This window comes from Lampetra fluviatilis, chromosome 48 (assembly GCF_964198595.1).
Source record: "Lampetra fluviatilis chromosome 48, kcLamFluv1.1, whole genome shotgun sequence".
Lineage (NCBI taxonomy): Eukaryota > Metazoa > Chordata > Hyperoartia > Petromyzontiformes > Petromyzontidae > Lampetra > Lampetra fluviatilis.
The window spans coordinates 9,470,870-9,496,346 of record NC_136322.1 but is presented as its reverse complement, the minus strand read 5'-3'; the positions used below and the strand labels follow the sequence as shown (position 1 = coordinate 9,496,346).

General features: G+C 51.3%; 1 protein-coding gene across 1 annotated transcript; it reads left to right on the top strand.

Moving 5' to 3' along the window:
- Positions 1–410: 410 nt before the first annotated feature.
- Positions 411–16,950, top strand: LOC144948260 (zonadhesin-like). The gene is made up of 13 exons (XM_078877683.1): positions 411–419; positions 509–653; positions 1,869–2,119; positions 3,836–4,128; positions 4,506–4,777; positions 5,527–5,726; positions 6,867–7,005; positions 7,464–7,648; positions 8,336–8,439; positions 9,523–9,822; positions 11,569–11,665; positions 12,374–12,557; positions 15,112–16,950. The coding sequence occupies exons 1-13, from the start codon at positions 411–413 to the stop codon at positions 15,243–15,245; spliced, it is 2,313 nt and encodes a 770-aa protein (XP_078733809.1). The 3' UTR covers positions 15,246–16,950.
- Positions 16,951–25,477: the final 8,527 nt, after the last annotated feature.

Genomic DNA, 25,477 nt, shown 5'->3' with positions numbered 1-25,477 from the left:
CAAGACACAGGAGGATGTTCCGTAACTGTGTCGTTAGAACCTGCCACCACCCGACACAGCCAATTAGTGAGGGTTGTCACATAAACTGAACGTGCTCAATTCGTTACTAGTGCAGCACACCAGTTGTGTGTTGGAGAGCCAAGCCACGTTTCTCCAGTAATTACAACCAGCTTCAACTAGATTTGAAGCTTTCGTGACTGCAGGAATCCATACTCTTTGGTTATTTCGGTAAAGTCACGTAGGTAGAAAATAAAATGAATCACGACGTTTCGGGCGTTTGTGTTGCGCCCAAAACGTCGTGATTTATTTAATTTTACACCTACGTGACTTTACCGAAAGAACCAAAGAGCAAATCAGCTCAACCAAGTGGCTGATGTCTTCCATCGTCATCATCGTGTGGAAATTGACAGATGGAGGTGGTCAGCCGGTGTGGGCCCCCCTCTCCCCTCCCCCCCATGCCCCCCTCTACCCCCCCCATCACTTCACCGGTGTCCTCCCTCGGTGGCAGGTGGGAGAGTCGTTCATCTCAGACGACTGCACGAGCTCGTGCCTGTGCGATGCGGGGGGCATCGACTGCCAGGCGTTCGCCTGCCCCGAGTTCTACGTCTGCGCCGTGCTGGAGGGGGGCAGGGCCGGCTGCGACGCCATCGTGGGTGAGATGATAATGACGATGATGATGACGATGATGATGACGATGATGCCAACTCATGATGACCTCCTGCACACCAGGCGAGGTAGTTAACATCTCATAGCCACCGTGATGATGATGAGAGAGAGAGACGCAAACTCCAAATATACAGCAACAGGCATCGTCAGGGTCTGGGATCGAACCCACGACCTCCTGCACACCAGGCGAGGGAGTTAACATCTCCTAGCCACAGTGGCACCCCATCAAAACTGGTCCTGGGCCTCCCCTAGGCATACCAGACGAGGTGGTTAATATCTCGTCGTGAGCGGGAATCAAACTCGTTGTAAGAGCCATAAGACAGGTAGTGAGTGTATTATTTCTGGAAATACATTTCATGTACAATCGTCATACATTTGTTGACAGACTGGTTGTATTTGATTTGGAATATTCCAACTGTTTAGAAACCCTTCTGTGGTTAGACGCTCCGTTGGTTGAACCCATGACGTCACTTCCGGTTTTTACAGTATAAACGGGGGGCTATGAGAAGAGCCGGGTGGGGAGCGAGTGGATAGTCTTTTACCGTGCGACAGGGTGATACAGTACGTGAACAGGCGAAGATATAACTTTAGAAAACGCTCGTTTTTGTGCAACTAATAAATAAAGACACCTCAAACACGCGTCAGACTTATTGCTCCCACAAGTTAAGGCATAGCTTATTTTCTGGTATAAGAAAGCTGCGCCTACACTCGGGTCGCCGGGTTCGTAGCGCAACGCGCGAACTGCTACACCGCCGCTCCCCATTCTCCTCTTATCACCACCGCTACCACCACCACCGACCACCGCTACCACCACCACTACCACCGCTACCACCACCACTACCACCGCTACCATTACCAAGAAGACAAAGATCACCTGGAGAGACTTAATAGACTGTTGGGGCAAGTGCTGTTAGCCAGCTTCTATGAAGGCCAGAACGGCACACAAGCGGGTGGGTGACCAACACCCCGCAAGTGTCGCCTTTGTCTCCCCAGTGCCAATGCTTTTACACATCGCACCAAGTCCTAATTTTTGACCGAGTCGACCAAGGGGACGCCCAGGTACCGGTTCAGATCATCGTCTCCGGCGATGACCATGAGCGGGAATCGAACTCGGGCCGCCGGGCTCCTAGCGCAGCGTCGCACTAACCTTCCCACCCCGACCCATCGTCCTCTCCACCGCCATCGCCCCGCCCCCCTCCCAGGTCACTGCCACGCATCGGGCGACCCGCACTACACCACCTTCGATGGCAAGTACTTTGACTTCATGGGCACGTGCACCTACATACTGGCGGCGCCGGGACCCAGCTACTCGGGCTCTCACCCGGCAGCGTGGCACGTGCTGGTGCAGAACGAACACCGGTACGGCTCCACGGCCGTGGCGTACACGCGAACTGTCGAGGTGCAGTTCGACCACGACGTCAACGTCAAGCTGCTGTTCGGTGGCGACGTCCTGGTGAGTTGGAGGTAGGGGGGTGGGGACCAAGTAAGGTAGCACAAACGGGAGGCAGGTAGGGAAAACGTCGGGCACGGGCGTTGTAGATCGGTGATGCGTGTACACGTGTGTTTGCGCGTGCATGTGTTGAACTTCACCTGTGAGAGGAGCTGCCATTCTTCCACTAGGGTGATGGGTGTACATTCGGGACCCCGATTAAACCCACGGTGGCCTGGTCTCAGCGAGACGATGAAAGTTGGCAGCAAGAATTTAATCATAGCTTGCAGCTGGGGATGCTGAAGGGAAATGGGTGAGTTTTTGGACTGTGGCTCATGCAGCTGCAATGGCTGCTTTGGGGACACGGTCAAACCCTCCCCAGAGACCCTGGCTGATGGAGGACATGGTCAGGCTGGCTGAGAAAAAGCGACAGGCCCACTCTCATCGTCTACAGCATCCCACGTCAGAGAATGAGGCGGCTTATTGCAGCCATCGCTCGGAGGTTCAAAGAGCCGTGCGGCACTGTAAGGATGGGTAGTGGTCGCAGGTTGCTGAGGAGATGGAGTCTGCCTCAGTAGCCTGCGATCACTCTTTAACGCCATCTAAAAAGTAACTTGCAGCGCCACACCTATTACCATCATTAGCGGAAAGAATGGTGATCCAATCTCCAAACCCCAGGAACAGGTTTTCAGATTTGCTGAGCATTTCTGTGAGATCTTGTAGGAGGGAGAATCCCTCAGCATGGAAAACATCACGGGGCAAAGTGGGGATGAACCTGCTCGGGCTGCAATGCCTCAAATATTGGAAGAAGTAGTCACCCCCTGTGCGTGGATGGCTGAGGTGCCATCTGATGACGAAGCACAGAAGGCGATCCAGAGTCAGAGACCAGGCAAAGCACTGGGCAGACAATCTCCCAAGCGAAATGCTGAGGGAGGGTGGTATTTGTGCGCAGACTGCCCTGTATGACATGATAATAAAAGTCTGGACCACTGGATGGGTTCTTCAGGATTGGAAGGGTGCCCTGGTGGTTCCCCTCTTTAAGAAGGGGGACTGCACATACTGTAACAACTACAGGGGCCTCTCACTCCTCAGTGTGCAGGTCCATGAGCCGATAGACTCCCCTTCAACCTACATCATTATCATCATCAGCTGCACCAGCCCATAGCCTTGTCTGCGCCTACAACATCATCAGCAGCAGAAGCAGGTCCACCAGCCCATAGCCTCGCCTTCACCGACGTAGATGGAGGTCAATGTGGGTGGAGGAAATCAGTTGGCAGAGGGCAACCAGAGGGAGGATTCCAGGATACGGACGAGACCAGGAGATGGAGGAGACGAGGGGTGTGTGATGTTCAGGGGACCGACCAGGTCATGGAGAATGGAAGAAGGTGAGAACCAGTAGTATTATAACAGTGGTCAGCTACGGCCAAATAATTTGTCCTGCCATGTTTCAAATCCGACTTGTGGTCGCGAATGCGATCAGAAATATGTCTTTTCGTTTCCCCGATATAACAATCCCCACAGGTGCCCGAAACGTCGTGATTTTATTTAGTTGTTTTTCATTTATTTTATTTTTTACCTACGTGACTTTACCGAAAAACCAAAGAGTATAGAGGATGATGAGAAAGAAAGAGAGAGATGCAGACTCCGAATACTTAGCAGCAGGCGTCGTCAGGGTTGGGATCACACCCGCGACCTCCTGTGTACCAGGCGAGGCATTTAACATCTCACGTGTGCAACCAGGTGAACGACGAGAGTGTGAGCCTCCCCGTGGGCCTGCCCAACGGCACGGTGGTGAGGGCCGGCAACTTCGCGGTGCTCTCCTTCCCGGCGGCGGGGCTCACCGTCAAGTACGACGGCTACAGCTACGTGGACCTGCGCCTCCAGGCGTACTACGCGCGCAACCTTAGCGGCCTCTGCGGCGACTTCAATGGCGACCCGGGCGACGACCTTGTGGGGCCCGACGGGGAGCTGCACGCCACCGCCTACACCTTCGGCAGCTCCTGGCAGTACCCGGTCGCCAGCAACAACTCGGCGTGAGTCGTCTCCGCCGCTTGACCCCAACATGAACACATACCCATACCACGTGACTCTAACATGAGCACATACCCCTACACCTTGACTCTTAACATAAACACATGCCCCTACACCTTCTCCAGGAACGCATCTTGAGCGCTAAGCGAGGTCTGCCTGTACCTATGTATGTATATATATATACACATATCTAGTATATATAAATTTCCTATGTATACACTCTGCCCCACCATAGTGCTGTGATCGGACAAAGAGAGATGAGAAAGAGAGAGCAGAAACTTCGCACCGGATTTATTTGGGGGGGGGGGGGGGGGGGGTGGTGGGGAGCGGGCAGGTGGTGACGGCATCCCCCATGCCTCTCTCTCTTTTCTTGTGGCAGCTGCGGCAGCGACTACGGTCGCGTCGTGGATCCCGACGAGCGCAGCAAGGCGAAAGCGTCCCTCCTCTGCGCGCCCCTCAAGAGCGCCGCCTCCCCACTTGCCGCCTGCTTCCAGGCGGTGCCGCCGGCCCCCTACCACGGCAACTGCGTCTACGACCTGGCAATGACAGCGCTCAGCAACGAGCTGCGCTGCTCCCACCTGCAGGGGTACTTTGACGCATGCCTGGGCAGCGGAGTCCGGCCCGGAGAGTGGAGGGAGGCCCTCGGCTGCTGTGAGTTTCTTTTGCTTCCTTCCGATATGATCATCGTCATCCTCGTTGGCAGCGGCGATCACTCGCGGTCGAGCATGGATTATCACGTCGAAATGTATAAAGGGGCAAATGCTCTCAAGGTGTGTTTTTAAAGGTAGAGGGACAAAAGCGGAAGACCAGGAGAAAAGTCCACGCAGCCACGGGGAGAGAGACATGCAAACTCCATATATACAGGCATCAGGGTTGGGATCCAACCCACGACCTCCTCGGTATCAGAATATTTATTCGTGCTGCTGGAGGAATCCGATGAGCTATAAAGCTCTTGTTCACAGATATCCAGTCAGGCGGGTAAGAACGTAGCAACAACAAACAATACAAAAACATGATGGAAATGCATGATTTCAAAAAAGGTAAACAAATCACGCAAACACATATATATAAAACTAAACCATCCCCATCCTATCAGACAAAGCCCCACTGTGGCATTCACTTATTTTTCAACAGCGACCTGGCCACAAATGATAGCTCAATAAAGTGGCCTATCATTTGGACATTTATAGAAGCAAAATTAATCTAAATAGTCTAAACGCGTGTTTCTATAACAGGTGGAGGTGTTTAACATATCCTTGCCACCGTGGCGCCCAGGGAGCCACATACGATGCCTCCTTTCCTGGTTTAAGTTTTAAGTTCAAAATGACCGATTAATCCAACGACTTCAATCTCCTTCTCCCCACCTACACCCCGCCCCGGCGCCCTCTGCTCCCCGACAGCGCTGAGCTGCCCGGCAAACAGCGCGTACAAGGGGTGCGCATCGCCATGCCCGAGCGCGTGCGGCTTCTCCAACTCCGCGTGCCCCAAGAATCAGGCATGCGTCGAGGCGTGCGAGTGCAGCCCAGGCTTCTTCCTGCACGACGGCGCCTGCGTGGACGCGGCCAACTGCGGCTGCACCATGGACGGCATCTACCATCCCGTGAGGCCTATTCTGCTTCATCTGTGCCCAGAGCCTAATGTACCATCCCTTGAGGCCTAGTCTGCTTCATCTGTGCCCAGAGCTTAATCTACCATCCCTTGAGGCCTAGTCTGCTTCATCTGTGCCCAGAGCCTAATGTACCATCCCTTGAGGCCTAGTCTGCTTCATCTGTGCCCAGAGCCTAATGTACCATCCCTTGAGGCCTAGTCTGCTTTATCTGTGCCCAGAGCTTAATCTACCATCCCTTGAGGCCTAGTCTGCTTCATCTGTGCCAGAGCTTAATTCTTCTACCACGAGATGAGGTCTAGTTTACTGCATCTGTGTCCCTTGAGGCCTTTACTACTCTGGCATCTTCTCCTCTGCTCTGATCTTAAATAAATTCTGAAAGACCCCAAATTATGTTTTCTATCCTTTCAGTCTCCTCCTACAACCCCACAGTCATGCTTCCGCCACTAATTTATAATTTTGCAAGTGCCATCGACCGCTGAGTAGGTGTACAGGATTCTCTCGTTATTCGGAAAGGATACGTTACGAAGATGCTCATGAAGAGCAAATTTCGCGGATAATGATATTGGCCTATGAAAACCTATCTATTAATACATTACCTTTAAATACGTAGAAATTATCATGACACAAACAGAATGTATTATAATCCACATAAAGTAAATAAAAATGAACATTAAAGTATTAAATAACGGTTTGTAAATGAACTCACCTTTATCTCGTCAATACTGTATTCCTAAATCCCGAGTCCTAGACCCTGAGTGGTGGAACGTCGTGGGCAAAATGAATGTGGTTTGTGTGTGTGTGTGCTTATCCTGTGGGGAGCAGTTGTGTACACAACACTACCCAGCGGCATCGAGTTAGATTCCCGCTCACGGCTAGCAATGCTGATGACGATAATCTGAACTGATCCTGGGCCAACCCTAGGTCGACTTGGCCTCAAATGAGTACCTGGTGTAGCGGTGTGTAAAAACATTGCCACTGGGGAGACAAAGGCGGACGGGCGTGATGTTGGCCTCCCACCCACTCGTGTGCCACAGTCGGCCTTCGTAGGTGCTGCTGCTCGCTAGCAGCACTTGCCCCAATGGTCTGTTAAGGCTACATGGGGGATCTTTGTCCATTTGTTCTGTGGTGCAGGTGGGCGAGGAGTGGTGGTCGTGGGACTGCTCGCACCACTACACCTGCTACTCGCAGTACAACGTTTCGGACGACCTCGGTGGGTGCTTGGACAACGAAGTCTGCTTCCTCAAGGACGGAATGCTGGGATGTCACCCCGGTGGGTCCGCACACACACATACGGCAAACAATAACACACCGTTTCGGACACCGAGAATCTCTAACTGTCACAGCCTCACGTCGGTTTCTTTGCTGTCACCCCCTCGCTGTGGAATGCACTCTGACTTTTAAGAAACATCTAAAGGCCTCAGGCCTTGGCACCTGATTGGCTCACCAGTGACGACATCACATTTATCCCTCCATTTAAGACCGAAACAGGATTAATCCACAAATCTGTCTGTCGCTTGATGATGCTTGTAATTACTGGCAATAAGTCATGGTACTCGACGCAAATGAAGACGACGAAGAGGGCAACGCTAATGAAGACGACAACGGTGACGACGACATTAATGAAGACATTGATGGTAACGCTAAGACAACGGTGACGCTAATGAAGACGACGACCGTGACGGCGACGACCGATGACGGCTAACGATCCATTGCTCTCTCCCATTTCAGCCGAGCTGGAACTGTCGTGCCAGGATGAGCGGATGTCGGCCCGCATCCCCAAGGTGCTGGTGGGCAAGCACAACGCGAGCGAATTCGCGCTCAACGACGGCTCGCTCCCGGGCTGCTCGCCGCTCGACGATGGCCAGTTTATCGTCTTCGACATTGCCATTGTGGACTGCGGCGCCGTGTGCCAGGTGCGATGCGTGTGGTCGTGTAGTGTAGTGTATAGTCGTGTCGCCTATAGTGGTGTAGTGTATAGTAGTGTAGTGTCTCGTAGTGTATAGTAGTGTAGTGTATAGTAGTGTAGTGTCTCGTAGTGTAGTGTATTGTAGTGTAGTGTATAGTAGTGTAGTGTATAGTATTGTAGTATATAGTAGTGTAGTGTATAGTAGTGTATTATAGTGTAGAGTATTGTATAGTAGTGTAGTATATAGTAGTGTATAGTATTGTAGTGTATAGTAGCGTAGTGTATTGTAGTTGTCGTGTATAATAGTGTATAGTAGTGTATAATTGTGTAGTGTATAATATGGTAGTGTAATGTATAGTAGTGTAGGGTATAATAGTGTAGTGTATAATATAGTATTGGTGTGTATAGTAGTGTATAGTAGTTTAGTGTATAGTAGTGTAGTGTATTGTAGTGTATAGTAGTGGTGTATAGTAGTTTAGTGTATAGTGTATAGTAGTGGTGTATAGTAGTTTAGTGTATAGTGTATATTAGTGTAGTGTATAGTAGAGTATTGTATTATAGTGTATAGTAGTGTAGTGCATAGTAGTGTAGTGTATAGTGTATAGTAGTGTAGTGTACAGTAGAGTATTGTAGTGTATAGTAGTGTAGTGTATAGTAACTCGTCTCGCTACCGTCACCCCCCCCCCCTTCCTAGGAGACGGATTCGCAGATGATCTTCTCTCAGACGCTCACCCTCAAGTCGGCCAACAGGAGCCTGCCCATCATCCGCAACTTCAACGATGTCCAGGTCCCGCTCACGTATGTGTTACCCCCCTCGACGATGTATTACATCGTCCATAAATGACGTCACGCACCTAGGGCGGGGGGAGGGTCAGACATTTGTGACGATGTGTGACGAGGGGGTGGGGGGTGTTTGAGAAATGTGACATCACATCAAAATGCGCAACTTTAAATAAATATAGAATTGTTATAACAACACTAATTGTTATAACACTCCTACAACATCAGAGCATAGCGCCACATTATTATACGCACTACAATGACAATAGTGTAAAGCGATTTGTTTTATTTTCAAAATGGAAATATGATTTTGCGGGGGGGTCTGACTTTTTGTGACGCCGTGTGACGAGGGGGGGGGGTCAAAAATCGTCCAAAATCGCGTGACGTCATTTATGGACGGCCCCTAAAGCGAATGCATAACCTCGACCTCTCTGCTCAGAGTGACCACCTCCACTCTCCCCCCCGCCATTGAGGAGACCACCTCACTGCTCCGGCCATGTTGACAGGCGACGGACATGCCCTAGTCTATTTGCTCATTCAACGCCTCGCTCGCTTCTCATTGTCTTATTCTTCTTATTCTTCTTCATCGTCGTATGGGGGGGGGGGTGTAAACGGCTGCGGTTTGATGTTGATGTTCGCCATCCATACAACGGCTTCACGCGGCGAGGCAGAGTGAGTGGTCGCGATGCCGCTGCTGCCAGATACGTACATACGGTAACTCCCGCCATCTCTCTTTCTCTCTAAACATCCTGACTATCATCTCTCATCTCCACCTCATCTCCACGATCCCTCTCTGTGAATAACATCCTCATCTCTTATGTCCACAATCTCTTTCTGACCATCTTGAATCTCATCTCCATCTCAACGATCTCTCTCTGTGAACACCCTCATCTCTCATCTCCACGATCTCTTTCTGACCATCTTGAATCTCATCTCCTCGTCTCTTTCTCTCTCTCTCTGTGAACATCCTGACTCTCGTTTCTCATCTTAATCTGATCTCCACTGTCTCTCTCTTTCTCTCTCTGTGAACAACCTCATGTCTCATCTCCATCGCATCCCCACGATCTCTGCCACCGTCTCACATCGTCTCTCGTTCTCCAGGTGTAAGTACGACAAACGCCGCAGCCTGGCGGTGAACTTCGTGCCGGACACGGGCAGCATCTTCGTGACGGAGACGGGCTTCGGCGACTTCGTCTTCAACATCGAGCTGTACCACTCGGAGCGCTTCGCGCTGCCGTACAAGAAGAACGACTACCCCGTGCACTTCAAGGAGAACGAGAACGTCTTCGTGCAGCTCGCCGTCAAGTCCAACCTCAGCGTGTCGCTCTTCACTGAGAACTGCTTCGCAACCCCCAGCGGGGACCCCCAAGACCCCATCCGATACGACCTCGTCAAGAACGGGTACGCGAACGGAGACCACTGACACCGCACGTGGACTAGCATTGTGCACGGAGTAACATTACACGTAGACCCACATTGCCCGTAGACTAACATTTCCCATAGACTAACATTGCCCGTAGACTAACGTTGCCTGTAGACTAACATTTCCCATAGACTTACATTGCCCGTAGACTAACATTACCTGTAGATTAACATTGACCATATACTAACATTGCCCATAGACTAACATTGCACGTAGACTAATATTGCCCATAGACTAACATTACCCATAGACGAACATTGCACATAGACTAACATTGCCCATAGACTAACATTGCCCGTTGACTAACATTGTCAATAGACTAACATTGCTCGTAGACTAACATTGCCCATATACTAATATTGCCCATAGACTAACATTACCCATAGACTAACATTGCCCGTAGACTTGCTCTCCAGTCGACGTGGGTGAACAGTGCAACCGAACTCCGTCCCGAGCTCGACTCAAGCACCTCGGCAGAACGAGAAATAGAAGTTTAACACGTCGTAGGCTTTCGCGACCACTATGATACACAATACAGGTTTTGTTGGGTTAGATCGCGTAAATATATTAATGTTGTGTCGTTAACCCCACCACCACCAGACACATACAATTAGTAAGGTTTGTCACGTAAACAGAAGATGGCCAATTCGTTACTAGTACAGCACACCAGTTGTGTGTACGACGTTTTGCCAGTAATTACAAGTAGCTTCATCAGGCAACATGTCGTACTAATATTGTAAATGTTGTGGATTAGCTCTCCAACACACAACCGGTGTAGTACTACACTATACACTACACTATATACTACACACTACACTACACACTACACTGTTGTGGATTTTCTCTCCAACACACAACCGATGTAGTACTACACTATACACTACACACTACGCTACACACTGCACTGTTGTGGATTTGCTCTCCAACACACAAACGGTGTAGTACTCCACTATACACTACACTATACACTACACTATGCACTACACTATACACTAGCGCTGTACTAGTAACGAATTGGCCACCTTCTGTTTACGTGACAAACCCCTGGTGGCGGGTTTAACGACACAACATTTACATATTTACGGGATCTAACCTAACAAAAGCTGTATAATGGACAACAAAGGAATGGCCCGTCGCGGGACCGCGGGTCACATGACCTCGTCGAGAATTCCTTCCTCCGCTGGAATCTGACGACGTTTCCATGCCCCGGGCTCGTGCCGTCAGTCGCACGATGACCGTCAAACTATTGGCGAACTATTTGAACAAGTTTAGTTTTTTTTCTTTAGCAGGCGTAAGCCCTTTCAACCCCTGCCGCCACTGAGCTATGTAGAAGCTCTCTTTCAGAAGCCACCTGACCTGGCTATCACAAATGATAGCCGCTCAACCAAATTGCTGATACTAACATCAACATCATGATCACATGGAGATGTATAGCGGTAGCCGAATACTCTCCCAAAGCGTGACCACGGGGAGAGAGAGAGAAAAAAACAAGCAAACACCAAATCTACAGCAGCAGCAGCAGGCATCGTCAGGGTCGGGATCGAACCCCCGACCTCCTGCATACCAGGCGAGGTCGTTAACATATAGCCACCGTGATGATGATGAGAGCGAGACGCAGACTCCAAATATACAGCAGCAGCAGGCATCGTCAGGGGTCTGGATCGAACCCACGTGACAACTTTCACCCCCACCCTATCCCTCCCCGACCCCCCCCCCCCAAACAGCTGTGTGCTGGACTCGACGTGGAAGAGCTACAGCAGCTTCCTCAAGAAGAACCAGTTCAGCTTCACCGCTTTCGCCTTCGTCGGGGAGTTGAAGCAGGTGGGTGCAAAAGATGGGACGACCCCGTGGTGGTTGGGAGGGGGGGGGGAGAGTAGCGGGGGTTGTGGGGGAAAGCGGTGCACCGAGCCTAGCACAAGCGCAGTGTCGCAAGGCTAGAGGGGGAGCGGTGGCGCAGCAGTTAGTGGTCGGCAGGCATCTGCTGCACTGCACTTCGAGGCCGGCTGAGACGCGAGTTTGATGATTTGAACCGGGTCCTGGTTCCTCCCCCCGAGGTCAACTCGGCCTCAAAACAATGAGCGCCCGCTTGCTGCGATGCATAGCAAGGAATCAGCCGCCGGGAGGGAGAGACCACGGCGGCCCGGGCGGCCGGGGTTTTGGTGCCGTTCCGGACCCAGTGGCGGCCTTCGTAGACTCCTAACAGCACTTGCCACCACACAGTCTGTTCTGGCTGTTGCGTGTGGGCAGTTGGGGGGTGGGGTGCTGATTCATGTTTAACGGGGGGGCGGGGGGGGGACTGTGTGGTGGCTTAGCAGAGGTCTGGCAAACCCGTTTGGGATTCGCTGCCATTGCTGAACTTGCCTAGGTTGACTTCAGACCTTATGTGGCCGCCTGGAGCTCTTCACCCCCATGCATCCCCCCCCACACTCCCCTCCCCAGGTGTCCCTGCACTGCAATGTCACTGACCCACGTGTCCCCCCCACTGCAACGTCACTGACCCACGTGTCCCCCCCCACTCCTCCCCCCCAGGTCTTCCTGCACTGTGACGTGCTGGTGTGCAAGGCGGGACAGGCGGGCACGCGCTGCCAGCAGGGCTGTGTGAACAGCGCCCGCCGCAGGAGGAGCGCTGGCGCCATGGGCGAGATCGTCGAGTCGGCGGTGCACACCGTGTCCCGCGGGCCGCTCATCATCGGGGAATCAAACCGCTCCTCCGGTAATCACGGCGGCGGCGGTAGCATTAGCGGTGGCCTCCTGCCGGCGGGCGTTCGACACTTCACGTGGCCTCAACATCACCGCCACCCAGTGGCGAATGGCGGTTGTTGTTGTTGGCGATGATGGTGGTGGTGGTGATGACAGTGGTGACGATTATTATCTGAACCGGTCCTGCACCTCCCCTAGGTCGACTCAGCCTCAAATGAGTTACTGGGGAGATGAAGGTGGCCCGGCATGGTGCTGGCCACCCACCGCCTCTTGTACCACATTGTCAGCCTTTATAGTTGCTCTCTAACAGCACTTGCCCCAACGGTCTGTTCAGGCTATGCGGGGGATCGTTGTTTTGTTTTTTGGTGATGATGATAGTGGCTGATGATGGTGATGATGACGGTGGTGGTCAAGACACGATGGAAACACCCAACTAAGATTGTGCCATGGGGATAGGCAATTACGACGCCTTCTGGCCGAATCCCATTTGACAGATCCAGACTGATCACCCCAAACCCCTCTCAGGAAACAGGCCACACGTGGAATGGGTGTCCATTTAGGACTCCATTCAAACCCACAGTGGCCTGGTCTGATAGTTGCACGTGGGAATTCCAAACATTGCTTGCAACTGGGATTGGAATCTTCCCCCATCCCCCTCCTGATGCTGAGGGGAAATGGGTGAGGTTCTGGACTGTGGCTCGTGCAGCTGCAATGCTTGCATTGGGTATGCAGTCCAGACATTCTCAGAGACCCTGACTGAAAGAGGAGGAGGTGTTCCAGCAAGTTGAGAAAAAACGACAGTCCCTTTCCCACTGTCTACAACATCCCACTTCGGGGAATTAGAAGGCTTACCGCAGCCTTCGTTCAGAGATTCACAGAGCTGTGTGGCGCTGCAAGAATGGGTGGTGGGCACGAGTTGCTGACGAGATTGAATCTGCCTCAATAGCCCGAAATCACAAATCACTGTTTAATTAACTTGCAGCACCTCCCCTAACACCATCAAGGGAAAGGACAGTCATCCAATCTTCGACCCCCCAGAAACAGGTCTGCAGGTTTTCGGAGCATTTCTGTGAGGTGTTAGGGGAGGGGAATTCCCTCAGCTCGGACAACATCGTGGGGCAATGTGGGGACGACCCTGCTGGGGCTGCGGTGCCTCAAATATTGGCCAAAGTAGCCAAACCCTGTGAGTGGCTGCTTGAGGTGCCTTCGGTTGAGGAAGTACGAGGGGCGATCCAGAGTCTGAGACGAGTAAAAGCGCCGGGCAGAGATGATTTCCAAAGCGAACTGCTGAGGGAGGGTGGCGTTAGTGTGCAGACTGTCAAACGTGACATCATTACAACTGTCTGGACCACTGGATGGGTTATGCAGGATTGGAAGGATGCCTTGGTGGTCCCCCTCTATAAGGAGGGGGACCGCACAGACAGTAACAACTACAGGGGCATCTCACTCCTCAGTGTGCCAGGAATGGTCCTGGCAAGGATTATTCAACATCGCCTTGACAGGCACGCTGAGGAGAGGCTTGCGGAGCCCCAATGCGATTTCAGGCCGGGGCGGTCCTGCACAGACGCCATATTCTGTATGTCTGCTACAGCAGAGGTGTAGGGAATTTAAAACGGACTTACATCTCTGCTTTACTGACCTGGTCAAGGCAGTTCTTCATGCTTTCAGAGTCCCTGACTATCTGCTCACAATCATTAAGGGCCTTCATGATGGTGGGCAGGCCCTGGTAAAGTTGCGTGGCCGTGAGTCAGAGCCATCCCCTGTTCACCTTGGGGTGCGACAGGGATGTCCTCTGGGCGCTATACAATTTAACATCATCTTTCACCACGCAGTTTGAGAAAATTTCATTGACTGTACCAGTGGAATTTCTATCTGGTCCAGATACAATAGGTGGCTGAACGATGCACAGGTGTGGTCAAGGGATGACTCCCCATTGGTAAACCACGTGATGTATGCCGCTGATCTGGCGATTGCAGCTCAGTCTGAGAGGTTCTGCTGCTGCTGAACCTGGAGTGTGCCACTAAGAGGTGGGGCCTTACCATCAGCCCCACCAAAACCAAGCGCCTGCCTGGGTGTTTTGTCATCAAACACTCCACCCGTCTCAACTTCCCACGAGTAATGGGGCAGTTGTGGAGAGAGTGTAGAAGTTTCCGTGCCTGGGTAATTTCCTCATAACCTGGCAGCAGAGGTGCCAAACCTTTGCCGGTCATCTCAGTCAGTAAAACCCATGGCACCTGGGTCTGTCAGTGGCCTCCTGTCAGCAGAGAACCTTCGACACTTCGCGTGGCCTCTGCGGCGTGGCGATGTCACCGCCAGTTAGTGGTGAATGGCAGTCGTTGTTGGTGGTGGTGGTGGCGAGGAAGATGACGATGATGTTGATAGTGATTATGTTGATATTGATAGTGAGGATTATGTTGATAGTAATGATGATGTCGATAGTGACGATGTTGATAGTGATAGCGATTATGATGATGACGACAGCAGTGATGATGTTGATGGTGACGGTGACGATGATGATGACCATGCGATGGTGACGACGTGCACTTTTCTCTCTGCCGGCACCACAGTGGCCGTGTCGCAGTTCGTCACTCCGATCGCCGTCATCGCCGCCGCCTTCATTGTGGCGGTCGCCCTCGTCTACCGCAAGAAGCGATCCTTACGCAGAGGATACCGGCCACTGTCTCCCCACTACTCCAGATAGATCATCGTCACCGTCAACATCATCACCATCATCACCATCAACATCATCACCATCATCACCGTCAACATCATCACCATCATCAACATCATCACCATCAAGATCAACGTCTCCGTTGCGCAGAGGAGATACCGTCCCTGTCTCCCCACTCGTCCAGATAGACCACCATCAACATCATCAACATCATCAACATCATCACCATCAAGATCAACGTCACCGTTGCACAGAGGATACCGGATCCTGTCTCCCCACTCGTCCAGATAGACCACCATCAACATCATCAACATCATCAACATCATCAACATCATCAACATCATCACCATCAACAACATCATCACCATCAACACCACCATCAACATCACCATCGACACCATCACGATATCAACACGATCATTGCACAGAATATGCAGCAGGTCTTCTGCAGACCCCTATGGATCGACGCAATCAACATCATCATTAAGACATCACCACCACCATCATCACCCCGCACCTCCGATTAGCACGGTTGGCTATGCACTGTGAAAAGAAGTCCAACATACATACATCACTATCGGGCAAAGCTAGTACGGGAGCAATGTTATTTTATGGGCAATGTTAGTCTATGAGCAATGTTAGTCTATGAACAATGATAGGCTATGGTTAATGATAGTCTATGGGCAATTATAGTATATGGGCAATGTTAGTCTATGGGCAATTTTAGTCTATGGGCAATGCTCGTCTATGGGCAATGTTAGTCTATTGGCAATGTTGAGTCTATGGGTAGTGTTAGTCTATGGGTAGTAATAGTATATGGGTAGTGTTAGTCTATGGGTAGTAATAGTATATGGGTAGTGTTAGTCTATGGGCAGTGTTGAGTCTATGGGTAGTATTAGTCCATGGGCAGTGTTTATGTACATTTAACTTCTTTCGCACCGTACGTAGCCAAACGCGCCAATCGGAGGAATTGCGATTGTAGGATGTGCAAACTTAACACACCAAAAAAAATCAGTCTTAACAAAGTGAGTTTGTTGATGCGGATGTAAAATTGCATCACGGCTCCCACTGGATTCCTAACATCGGAAGGGAAGAGAGCGTTCCAGATGGGCCGCAGCAGCAGAACCTGAAAGCACCATGTGACGACGATGCAACTTTGGTGGTGGCGACGGCGGTGGTGGTGGTGGTCGTGGTTATGGTGGCACAGTAGGGGAAATACAGCCGGTGGTTGCATCTCCCGGTCATCTCAGTCAGCCACAACCCATGGCACCTGCTGGGTCTGTTCCATGACCTTCTGTCAGCGGCGAGCATTCGACACTTCACGTGACGGCCTCAGTGCTACCTGGCCTGGCTCGGACGCCGTGGTGACGTCTCCCTGGGTATTGGTATTGGTGATGATCGTGGCGTTGGTGGTGGTGGCGGTGTTGGACTTGCCGATGACTAGTACCAGCGGTGTCAAGATCGGCCTCCATGGAGGAGGCTCGTGAAGGACGCTACTGGGCAGTTGGGAGGCAGTCGTCCTCCAACAACAATGGAGGGCGGAGGAGCGACGCTCACAACAACGAGCGGAGCGCCGGGTGGCTAAAGCACAGCCAGTTGGCACAGTAGGGGGCGCACTGGTGGTGCATCAGCCAGTCATCTCGGTCATCTCATTCAGTCGACCCACGGCACCTGGGTCTGCCCTGTGACCTCCTGCCAGCGGGCGATCAACGCTTCACGTGGCCTCAAAGTGCACCTAGCCTGGCACAAGCGTCGTGGTGACGTCACCGCCACTTAGTGGCGAATGGTGGTTGTTGGTGGTGGTGGCGGTGGCTACGTGGGTGCTGATGTTGCCGATTGAGTGCCTCGTTTATTAAAACGCCGATTCTGTCAAAGTCAATCGTTCTGCTGCTGCTGATCACGATGATCCTACGGATGCTGATCAAGGTGCTGCTGCTACTGATGCTGCTGCTGGTTAACGCTTGTGCTGATGATTGGCGAGATTGCGGGAAGGTTTGGATATCGAGAGAGAGTTTCCACGGTTACTCCTGAAAGGTACCGGATTTGTGTTTTGTTTTTTGGGGTTGCTACTCCCAGAGTTGTTTAATAAAGAGCCATTTAATTCAGTTTAATTTCACTATCATTTATTAGGTATAACCCTGTGAGCCATGCAGCTCTTGACTCGGGTGCAACCGCAACAAAGCAAAAACATAAACAAGGAACATCTTCAAGTGATTACGTGCAACAGAACATTTCAGGAAAAAACAGCAAAGTCTTCCAGAAAAAGCACCATATATCAACGCTGTGTGCAAAGATCCCAGTGGGATGCAAGTCAAACAATAACAACCATAAGACAATTTATATTAAAGCTATTAGTCTAACTATGTACTACAACAAAGAAATATGGCTAAACCACTATGCACTACTATTCACTATACACTACACTATGCACTACACTATGAACGACACTATACACTACAATATGCACGACTATACACTACACTGCTATAAACTACACACTATACACTACTATACACTACACTATGCACTACACAATGCATGAGACTATATACTACACTATGCACTGCTATACACTACACTATACACGACACTATACGCTACACACTACACTACACACTAGTGCCATACTAGTGACGAAAGGCCGCTACCCCTTCCAGTATTGTATTTTTGCCCGGGTGTTAAATAAATAAGTGTGCCTCCGACTACGTCGTCTCCGTTTGATTGGAACCCACTACACATGTACTGGACAAAGAAGTCTCACTTCAGGGTTGCCCCAGTATCTACATTTTTTGTGAAAATATGTGAAATCGACGTGGCACAGAAAAAAAAATGCATGCTCTTGTCCAGAAATGGTTCACACGTGCAACCCCCACATCTCCGAGGCCACCCGTGTACGTACAAAATGGCGGCCGCATGCGCGACCCGCATCCCCACGGCTTCCCGCGCGCTCCCAAAATGGCGGCCCAGCGCATGAACATCGCTGTGGTTTTCTTCGCGCGCACAAAATGGTGGCCCAACGTGCGAACATCTCCGCGGTTTCCCGCGTGTGTAAAAAAAATGGCAGCCCAACGCGCAACCATCGCCACGGTTCCCGCGCACATACAAAATGGCGGGCGAATGCTCGAAGGCAATCCCCACGCACGCGCATATCTCCGCGGTTCTCCCCGCACTTGTATCCCAGTATACTCCTTTGGGAATCACAACAGACAATCCATGTCCCATGTTTACACCCTCCGACGTCTCTGCGCGTCGCCGCAGTTTGTCGCACGTATGAGGCCGTAGCGGGGGAAATTTTAAGCAGTATCTCTCCAAGACTCTCGTTGCAACAACCAGCTGTCTCAACCGAGCTGAGAAGACATCTTGCTCACACGCTCCTACTCGCAATGCAGCCCCTGGTTGCACGCAATCGAGCGGAGAGAGCAACAACAGACAGGAACCCACCGGGGAGTTCGAATCACACCGGTCCTGCCAACCAAAAATCCCTTATGACATCAACCACGGGATTTCAGCAGACAACTCAAAAGCAACTCACGATAAGCTCCCCGAGCCTCTGGCTCACTGTTTCAGACGCGCCTCAGTGTCTTGGTCTCCGGGCTGTAATGTCAAACCGTCAGCCATAGCATGAAGGGACCACACTCGTGTCAACACGCAACCATAACAGGGGCATTATTCTGTGCAGGCCTGGGCTCTGGGTTATTCATCGTGCTTTCGGAGTCCCTGACCCTTCTGCTCACGATCATTAAGGACCTTCAAGATGGTGAACAGGCCCGGGTAAAACTACGTGGCTGGGAGTCAAAGCCATTCTCTGTACACCTCGGGGTGCGACAGGGATGTACTCTGGCTCCCTCATTATATAACATCTATTTCGACCACGTAGTTCGTGAAGCCTTCAATAACTGTACCGGAGGAATTTCTATTGGTACAGATATAATGGGAGGCTGATCGATGCTCGGGTGCAGTCAAGGGATGTCTCCCTATTGCTCAACCACGTTATGTATGCCGATGATTTGGTAATTCCTGCTCACTCAGAGGAGGAGTTGGAGGTGCTGCTGAACCTGGAACTTGCCACCAAGAGGTGGGGCCTTACCATCAGCCCCACATAAACTAAGCACCTGCCTGGGTATTTTGTACCATCGGACACTCCACCCCCACAACTCCCAATTGGTGATAGGGCAGTTGTGGAGAGAGTGGAGAGTTTCCCATACCTTGGCAGTGTACTCATGACCGGCTCCGGTTTAGCAGCAGAGATCTCACTCCGAATCAGTTGAGTGGCATTATCTTTTCATTGTTTGCGTAATGCTGTGTGGAAGTTACCTGGTCTATCACTCCACAGGAAGCCTCAGGTCTTTTCAGCCACGGTCAATCCCTGCCTTCTCTATGCTTGCGAAACGTGGACCCCCGTAATGGAACATCTTCGCCAGATAGAAACATTTAGGCTGGCCTGCCTACAATCCATTCTAGGTTTAACCAGGCTGGATTGTGTGAGGAGCTCACAAATCCTTGAAAGATGTGGACAAAGTCTCATCGGTAAGCTCCTCCGGCAGGCAAGGCTGCGTTGGTTGGGTGATGTAGCCCGCATGCCCAGCCACTGCATGCCTAAACAGCTTTTGTTCGGCCGGTTCGAGGAGGCTAAACGGGCGCGGCACAGGCTAGAGAAGAAATGGAGTGATGTGGTACGGGAGGACGTGGAGCTGAGTGGACTTGCCGATGACTGGTACCAGCGGTGTCAAGATCGACCTCTGTGGAGGAGGCTCGTGAAGGACGCTACTGGGCAATTGGAGGCAGTCGCCCTCCAACAACAATGGAGGGCGGAGGAGCGACGCTCACAACAACGAGCGGAGCGCCGGGTGGCTAAAGCACAGCAAGTTGGTACAGTAGGGGGCACAGGTGGTGCATCAGCCAGTCATCTCGGTCAGTCGACCCGTGGCACCTGCTGGGTCTGCCCCGTGACCTCCTGCCAGCGGGCGTTCGACACTTCACGTGGCCTTAAGGTGCACTTGGCCTGGCACAAGCGTCGTGGTGACGTCACCGCCACTTAGTGGCGAATGGCAGTTGTTGTGTGCACGTGTTTGTGTGTGTACGTGTGTGTGTGAGTGTGTACGTGTGTGTACGTGTGTGTGTGTACGTCGGGGGTGCGGTGGTGCAGGGGTTAGCGCTGCGCTGCGCTACGAACCTGGCGACCCGGGTTCGATTCCCGCTCACGGCCAGCACCAGTGACGATTATCTGAACCGGTCCCGGGCCTCGCCCAGGTCGACTCAGCCTCAAATGAGTACCTGGTGCGGTGTGTAAACGTCGTCACTGGGGAGAGACAAAGGCGGCCGGACGTGGAGCTGTCCACCCACCCCCTTGCGCGCCGTGCTAGTCTTCATAGGCACTCGCTAACAGCACTCGCCCCGACAGTCTGGTAAGGCTCTACTGGGGATCTTTGTCTTTGCGCATATTTCGGCGGTGTATTTTAAGATCTTATCGTGACGTGCATTGCTGCGATCCGGGAATTAATAAATCATTAATTGGACGACTGCATTGAAATGCATGCCATGCGTAGTGATTGATTGTGTGTGTGTGTGTACGTGTGTCTGTGCAAAACATCCGCCTATCTCCTTGTGGTGCCGGACGGGCAATGCTGTCGTAGACAGTGTCGTGGGTGGAGGGCCAATTCTGATTGGCCTTTCCCCTCATGGTATCTGTGACCACCACAGCGGCTAAACGGGGGCTCTGGATGGGTGCGAGGGGCTGGTAACCCCTCCACCTTCAATAAATTACCATTAAACCACGACTGAAATATCTAACTAATAAGCTTGTGCCGGAGGCCCCGGGGGGACAGGCGTCTATGACGTCTCCTGGCCAACCCCCATTTGGCAGAGCCAGGAGATTTAACCTTTACCCTCGGGGCTCCTCCAGAAACAACGAAAAGCCACTCCGGATGGCCACGTGGAATTTTCGAACGCTCACTGTGGAAGAGAGGCTCCCACTCCTCTGTCGGGAGTTGGACCGGTATTGCCTGGATCTCTGTGGCATCCAGGAGGTCCAGTGGACCGACTCTGGCTCCTGCCACCAGGAGGGGTGGGCAGTCCTCTACTCGGGGCAGGAGACTGCCAAACAACAGGGAGTGGCTCTTCTTCTGAACAAAAAAATTAAGGGGGCATGAGAGCGTGGTGGTGAGGTGTTGGAAACTGTAAGCCCCAGGCTACTTTGGGCTCGCCTTCCCATCAACCGGAGGCGAGGAGTGGTGGTCGTGGTTACTTATTGCCCCCACCGAAGACGAACATCCGTGGAGGGATGCAGGCAAGGCCGATATGTCAAATGCCTTCTATGACCTCCTGTCACAGGTGCTGGCTAAAGTGGCCCCTCAGGATAGAGTCATCTTGTTGGGTGACTTCAATGTCCGAGTTGGTCATGATGCTGGCACCTGGTCTGGAAGGCATGGGACAGATCAGCTCAATAACAAACGTCAGAGTGTTGTATATGTCGGGTCTTAAAAATGTTTAAAATAATACAGTTTAAATAAAAATGGAAAAACACTAAATTAAGAGAATGTATGCTAATTTATGTAGTTATGCACATCATTTATGCAAATTAAGGAGGTGTAATTGTGTAATGTTAATCACATATATGCTATTATGCTAATGTTTGCAGTTATGATGATTAGGCTCGGCTTCGTTGTTTAGGATTGTATTATCAATCGGGATAATATGATGAATTGTATGAAGTTATGCAAGTGTGATGTAAGTATGCTGATCAAGCTCGGCTTCGTTGTCTAGGGTTCTATTATCAGGATCATACAATTATTCTCGCTTTAACATTTACTGAGTATATCTTAGAATTTTTATGTCAGGTCTCCAAATTCAAATCTCACCGCAGGATACAGTTCTCATAATTAAGATTACTATGCATGAACTTAGTGTAATGCGGGCGTAAACGGCCTCGCAGATATGACATCACGGGGGGAGGGGTTAGGTCACGTGAGAGAGAGGGGTAAGGTCTTAAGGGAGAGAACCGGAAGAGACGGGAGGAGAGTTTGGGAATAGAGAGAGAGTGAGGCCACGCAGGGCGGAGAGTGGAGAGTGGCGAGATCGCCACACGGTGAGACTCGGCACCGTCGGCCAGCGGTGACCGAGCATGGAGGAACGGGGAGCAGCGGTGGAGCTGCAGTGAGAACAGCCGGAGGACTGCACAAGGGAACCTGCAGCGGAGCTGCATCGGAGTGGAGAAAGGCTACGGGAGCAACGGCAGCTGTCGAGCTGCCAAGCGGGGAGGCTCTGAGCGAGGGCCGTGTGGGACAAGTGTAAAGAACCCAATAAAGGACAACGGAGACAGACACAGTGAAAGAGTCCTTTATTACATTAGGAAGGCACCACTCAGACACTTCTGTGTTAAGCAATTTTAATTTCTAACCAAAAACATAACACTCTAATATGCGAACTCTTATGCTTGTAATTGTCAACGCAATACTCCTGGAGATGTTCTCCTCATTGATCCGTACATTTAACCCTCAAAGATTATGTTTGTTAAACTGCGTAACAGAACAATCGGTTAATTCCTCAGCGTAACGCGAGCATATACCGCGATAGTAAAAAGTCCTTAAAATTGAATGTGACGATATTCATACAAAGGCAATAAAGAAACATGTCCCGAAGGCAAAAGTAGACCTCAATGAATTCATTGGTAAGATTATGTAATTAACGAAATGTGATATGTGCTTTATGTGTGTGTTGGTGGTTTTGTCTCCTTGTTCAACTCTTTGGATTAAGCAGACGTCAGGCGATGCATTGTGAGTGTGGGGGAGGGGCATACAAACAGCTTCCTCGCTCTTTCGCTCGGCAGCAGCTGCAGGTGCTTGTCCACTGCTGGATGAAGAGAGTCGGCACAACGCTCGCCGTCGGCGGTGCGCGATGATTCCGTCGTCAGATAGCGCCCGCAGCTCATCCGCTGGTCGTCGTTCTTCACTCTTGTCTTGGTTCCCAGCTGATGCTGGTCGGTGTGTGTGGGGTCGAACCCACGGTGCTCTCCTTTTCCTCACGGGTGGCTGGTCAGGCTCTTTCCCCTGCTGGATGAGCTGAGTCGGCACGACGCTTGTCTTTGAAGGTGCTCGACATTGCTCGCCGGTCATCCGCTGCCAGCTGGTGGTGTAGCGGTTAGCGCTACACTGCGCTACGAACCTGGCGACCCGGGTTCGATACCCGCTCACGGTCAACACCAGTGACGATTATCTGAACCGGTCCCAGGCCTCGCCTAGGTCGACTCAGCCTCACATGAGTACCTTGTATGGTGTGTAAACGTCGTCACTGGGGAGAGACAAAGGCGGCCGGGCGTGGTGCTGGCCACCCACCCACTCGCACGCCATGCTGGCCTTCATAGGCGCTCGCTAACAGCACTTGCCCCTACAGTCTGGCAAGGCTGTAGGGGCATAGATAGGCGGTGTATTCAAGACGCTTCTCGTGCCGTGCATTGTTGCGTTCCAGGAATTAATAAGCCATTAATTGGGCGACTGCATTGAAATGCATGCCATGCGTAATGATTTATTGTGTGTGTGTACATCGGGGGAGCAGCGGCGCGGCTAATCGCTGCGCAACGAACCTGGCCACCCGGGTTCGATTCTCGCTCATGGCCAACGCGGTGACGATGATCTGAACCGGTCCCGGGCCTCGCCTAGGTCGACTCAGCCTCAAATGTGTACCTGGTGCAGACTGGAACAACTACAGGGGCATCTCACTCCTCAGTGTGCCGGGAAAGGTCCTGGCAAGGATTAATTATTCAACATCGCCTTGCTAGGCACGCTGAGGAGAGGCGGTTTCAGGAAAGGGCGGTCCTGCACAGATGCCATATTTTTTGTCTATCTGCTACAGCAGAGGTGTAGGGAATTCCAACAAGACCTAAATCTCTGCTTTATTGACCTGGTCAAGGCCTATGATACCATCAGTAGGCCTGGGCTCTGGGTTATTCATCGTGCTTTCAGAGTCCCTGACCCTTCTGCTCACGATCATTAAGGACCTTCAAGATGGTGAACAGGCCCGGGTAAAACTACGTGGCTGGGAGTCAAAGCCATTCTCTGTACACCTTGGGGTGCGACAGGGATGTACTCTGGCTCCCTCATTATATAACATCTATTTCGACCACGTAGTTCGTGAAGCCTTCAATAGCTGTACCGAAGGAATTTCCATATTGTGTGTGGGCGATTTAATTACACGTGAGTTCACTCTGCTATGACGCCACACATTCCCCAGAATCCTTCTGTCGCCTATGGCTTGAAAATAAGTGTTTGTGCGGGAGTCCGCGTGTGTTTGCCTGTGTGTCTGTGTGTGCGTCTCTGTGTGTGTCTCTGTATGTGTGTATCTGCGTGTGTGTGTGTGTCTCTCTGTATGTGTGTATCTGCGTGTGTGTGTCTGTGTATGTGTGTATCTGCGTGTGTGTGTGTCTGTGTATGTGTGTGTGTGTCTGTGTGTGTGTCTCTGTGTGTGTGTGTCTGTGTGTGGCATAAGCGTCGTGGTGACGTCACCGCCACTTAGTGGCGAATGGCGGTTGTTGTGTGTATCTGTGTGTATGTGTCTGTGTGTGTTTGTGTGTCTGTGTGTGTATGTGTCTGTGTGTGTATCTCTGTGTGTCTGCAAAACGCGGGCCCCCTCAAATGTAACATCTTTGCCAGTTCTAAACGTTCAGGGTGGCCTGTCTACGATCCATCATACGTTTAACCTGCAGGTTTGATTGTATAATGAGTTCCCAAATCCTTGAAATATTTGTACACAGTCCCATCGGTGAGCTCCTCCGGCAGGCAAGGCAGCGTTGGCTGAGTCATGTAGCCCGCATGCCAAGACACCATATGCCCAAGCAGCTTATGTTTGGCCCAAGGCCGTAATTCTAATATATATTGAGGGGGACACATCCTCCCCCCCCCCCCAATATTCAAATATGCTCAAAATGTCCCCCCCTCCCCCATATATTGCTATAAACAGATTTACGTTTATATAATTGTGGTTATGGTTGTACATTATGAATCCCTAATCTCTGTCATTACATACAATGAAACAAGAAAAGGTCAAAAATAAAAAACTGAGCAATATAATACAACACACTATTAGACATTATTGTAAAAAAAAGTCCATCCCATGTGTTATTGAATTTTTTTACAATTTAGGCAGGAAATGGCAGAAAATTAGTTTTCAAATTTAGATTTATTTATTTTTTCTGGGAGGGGGGGGGACCCCAGACCTTCACCCCGCACCTCCGATTAGCACGGTTGGTTATGTACGGTGCGAAAGAAGTT

Excerpts from the sequence above, each read along its gene's own strand:
- LOC144948260 (XM_078877683.1), top strand. Across the intron at positions 5,727-6,866 it reads TGGACGGCATCTACCATCCC|GTGGGCGAGGAGTGGTGGTC; the intron begins GTGAGGCCTATT and ends TCTGTGGTGCAG. Across the intron at positions 7,649-8,335 it reads ACTGCGGCGCCGTGTGCCAG|GAGACGGATTCGCAGATGAT; the intron begins GTGCGATGCGTG and ends CCCCCTTCCTAG.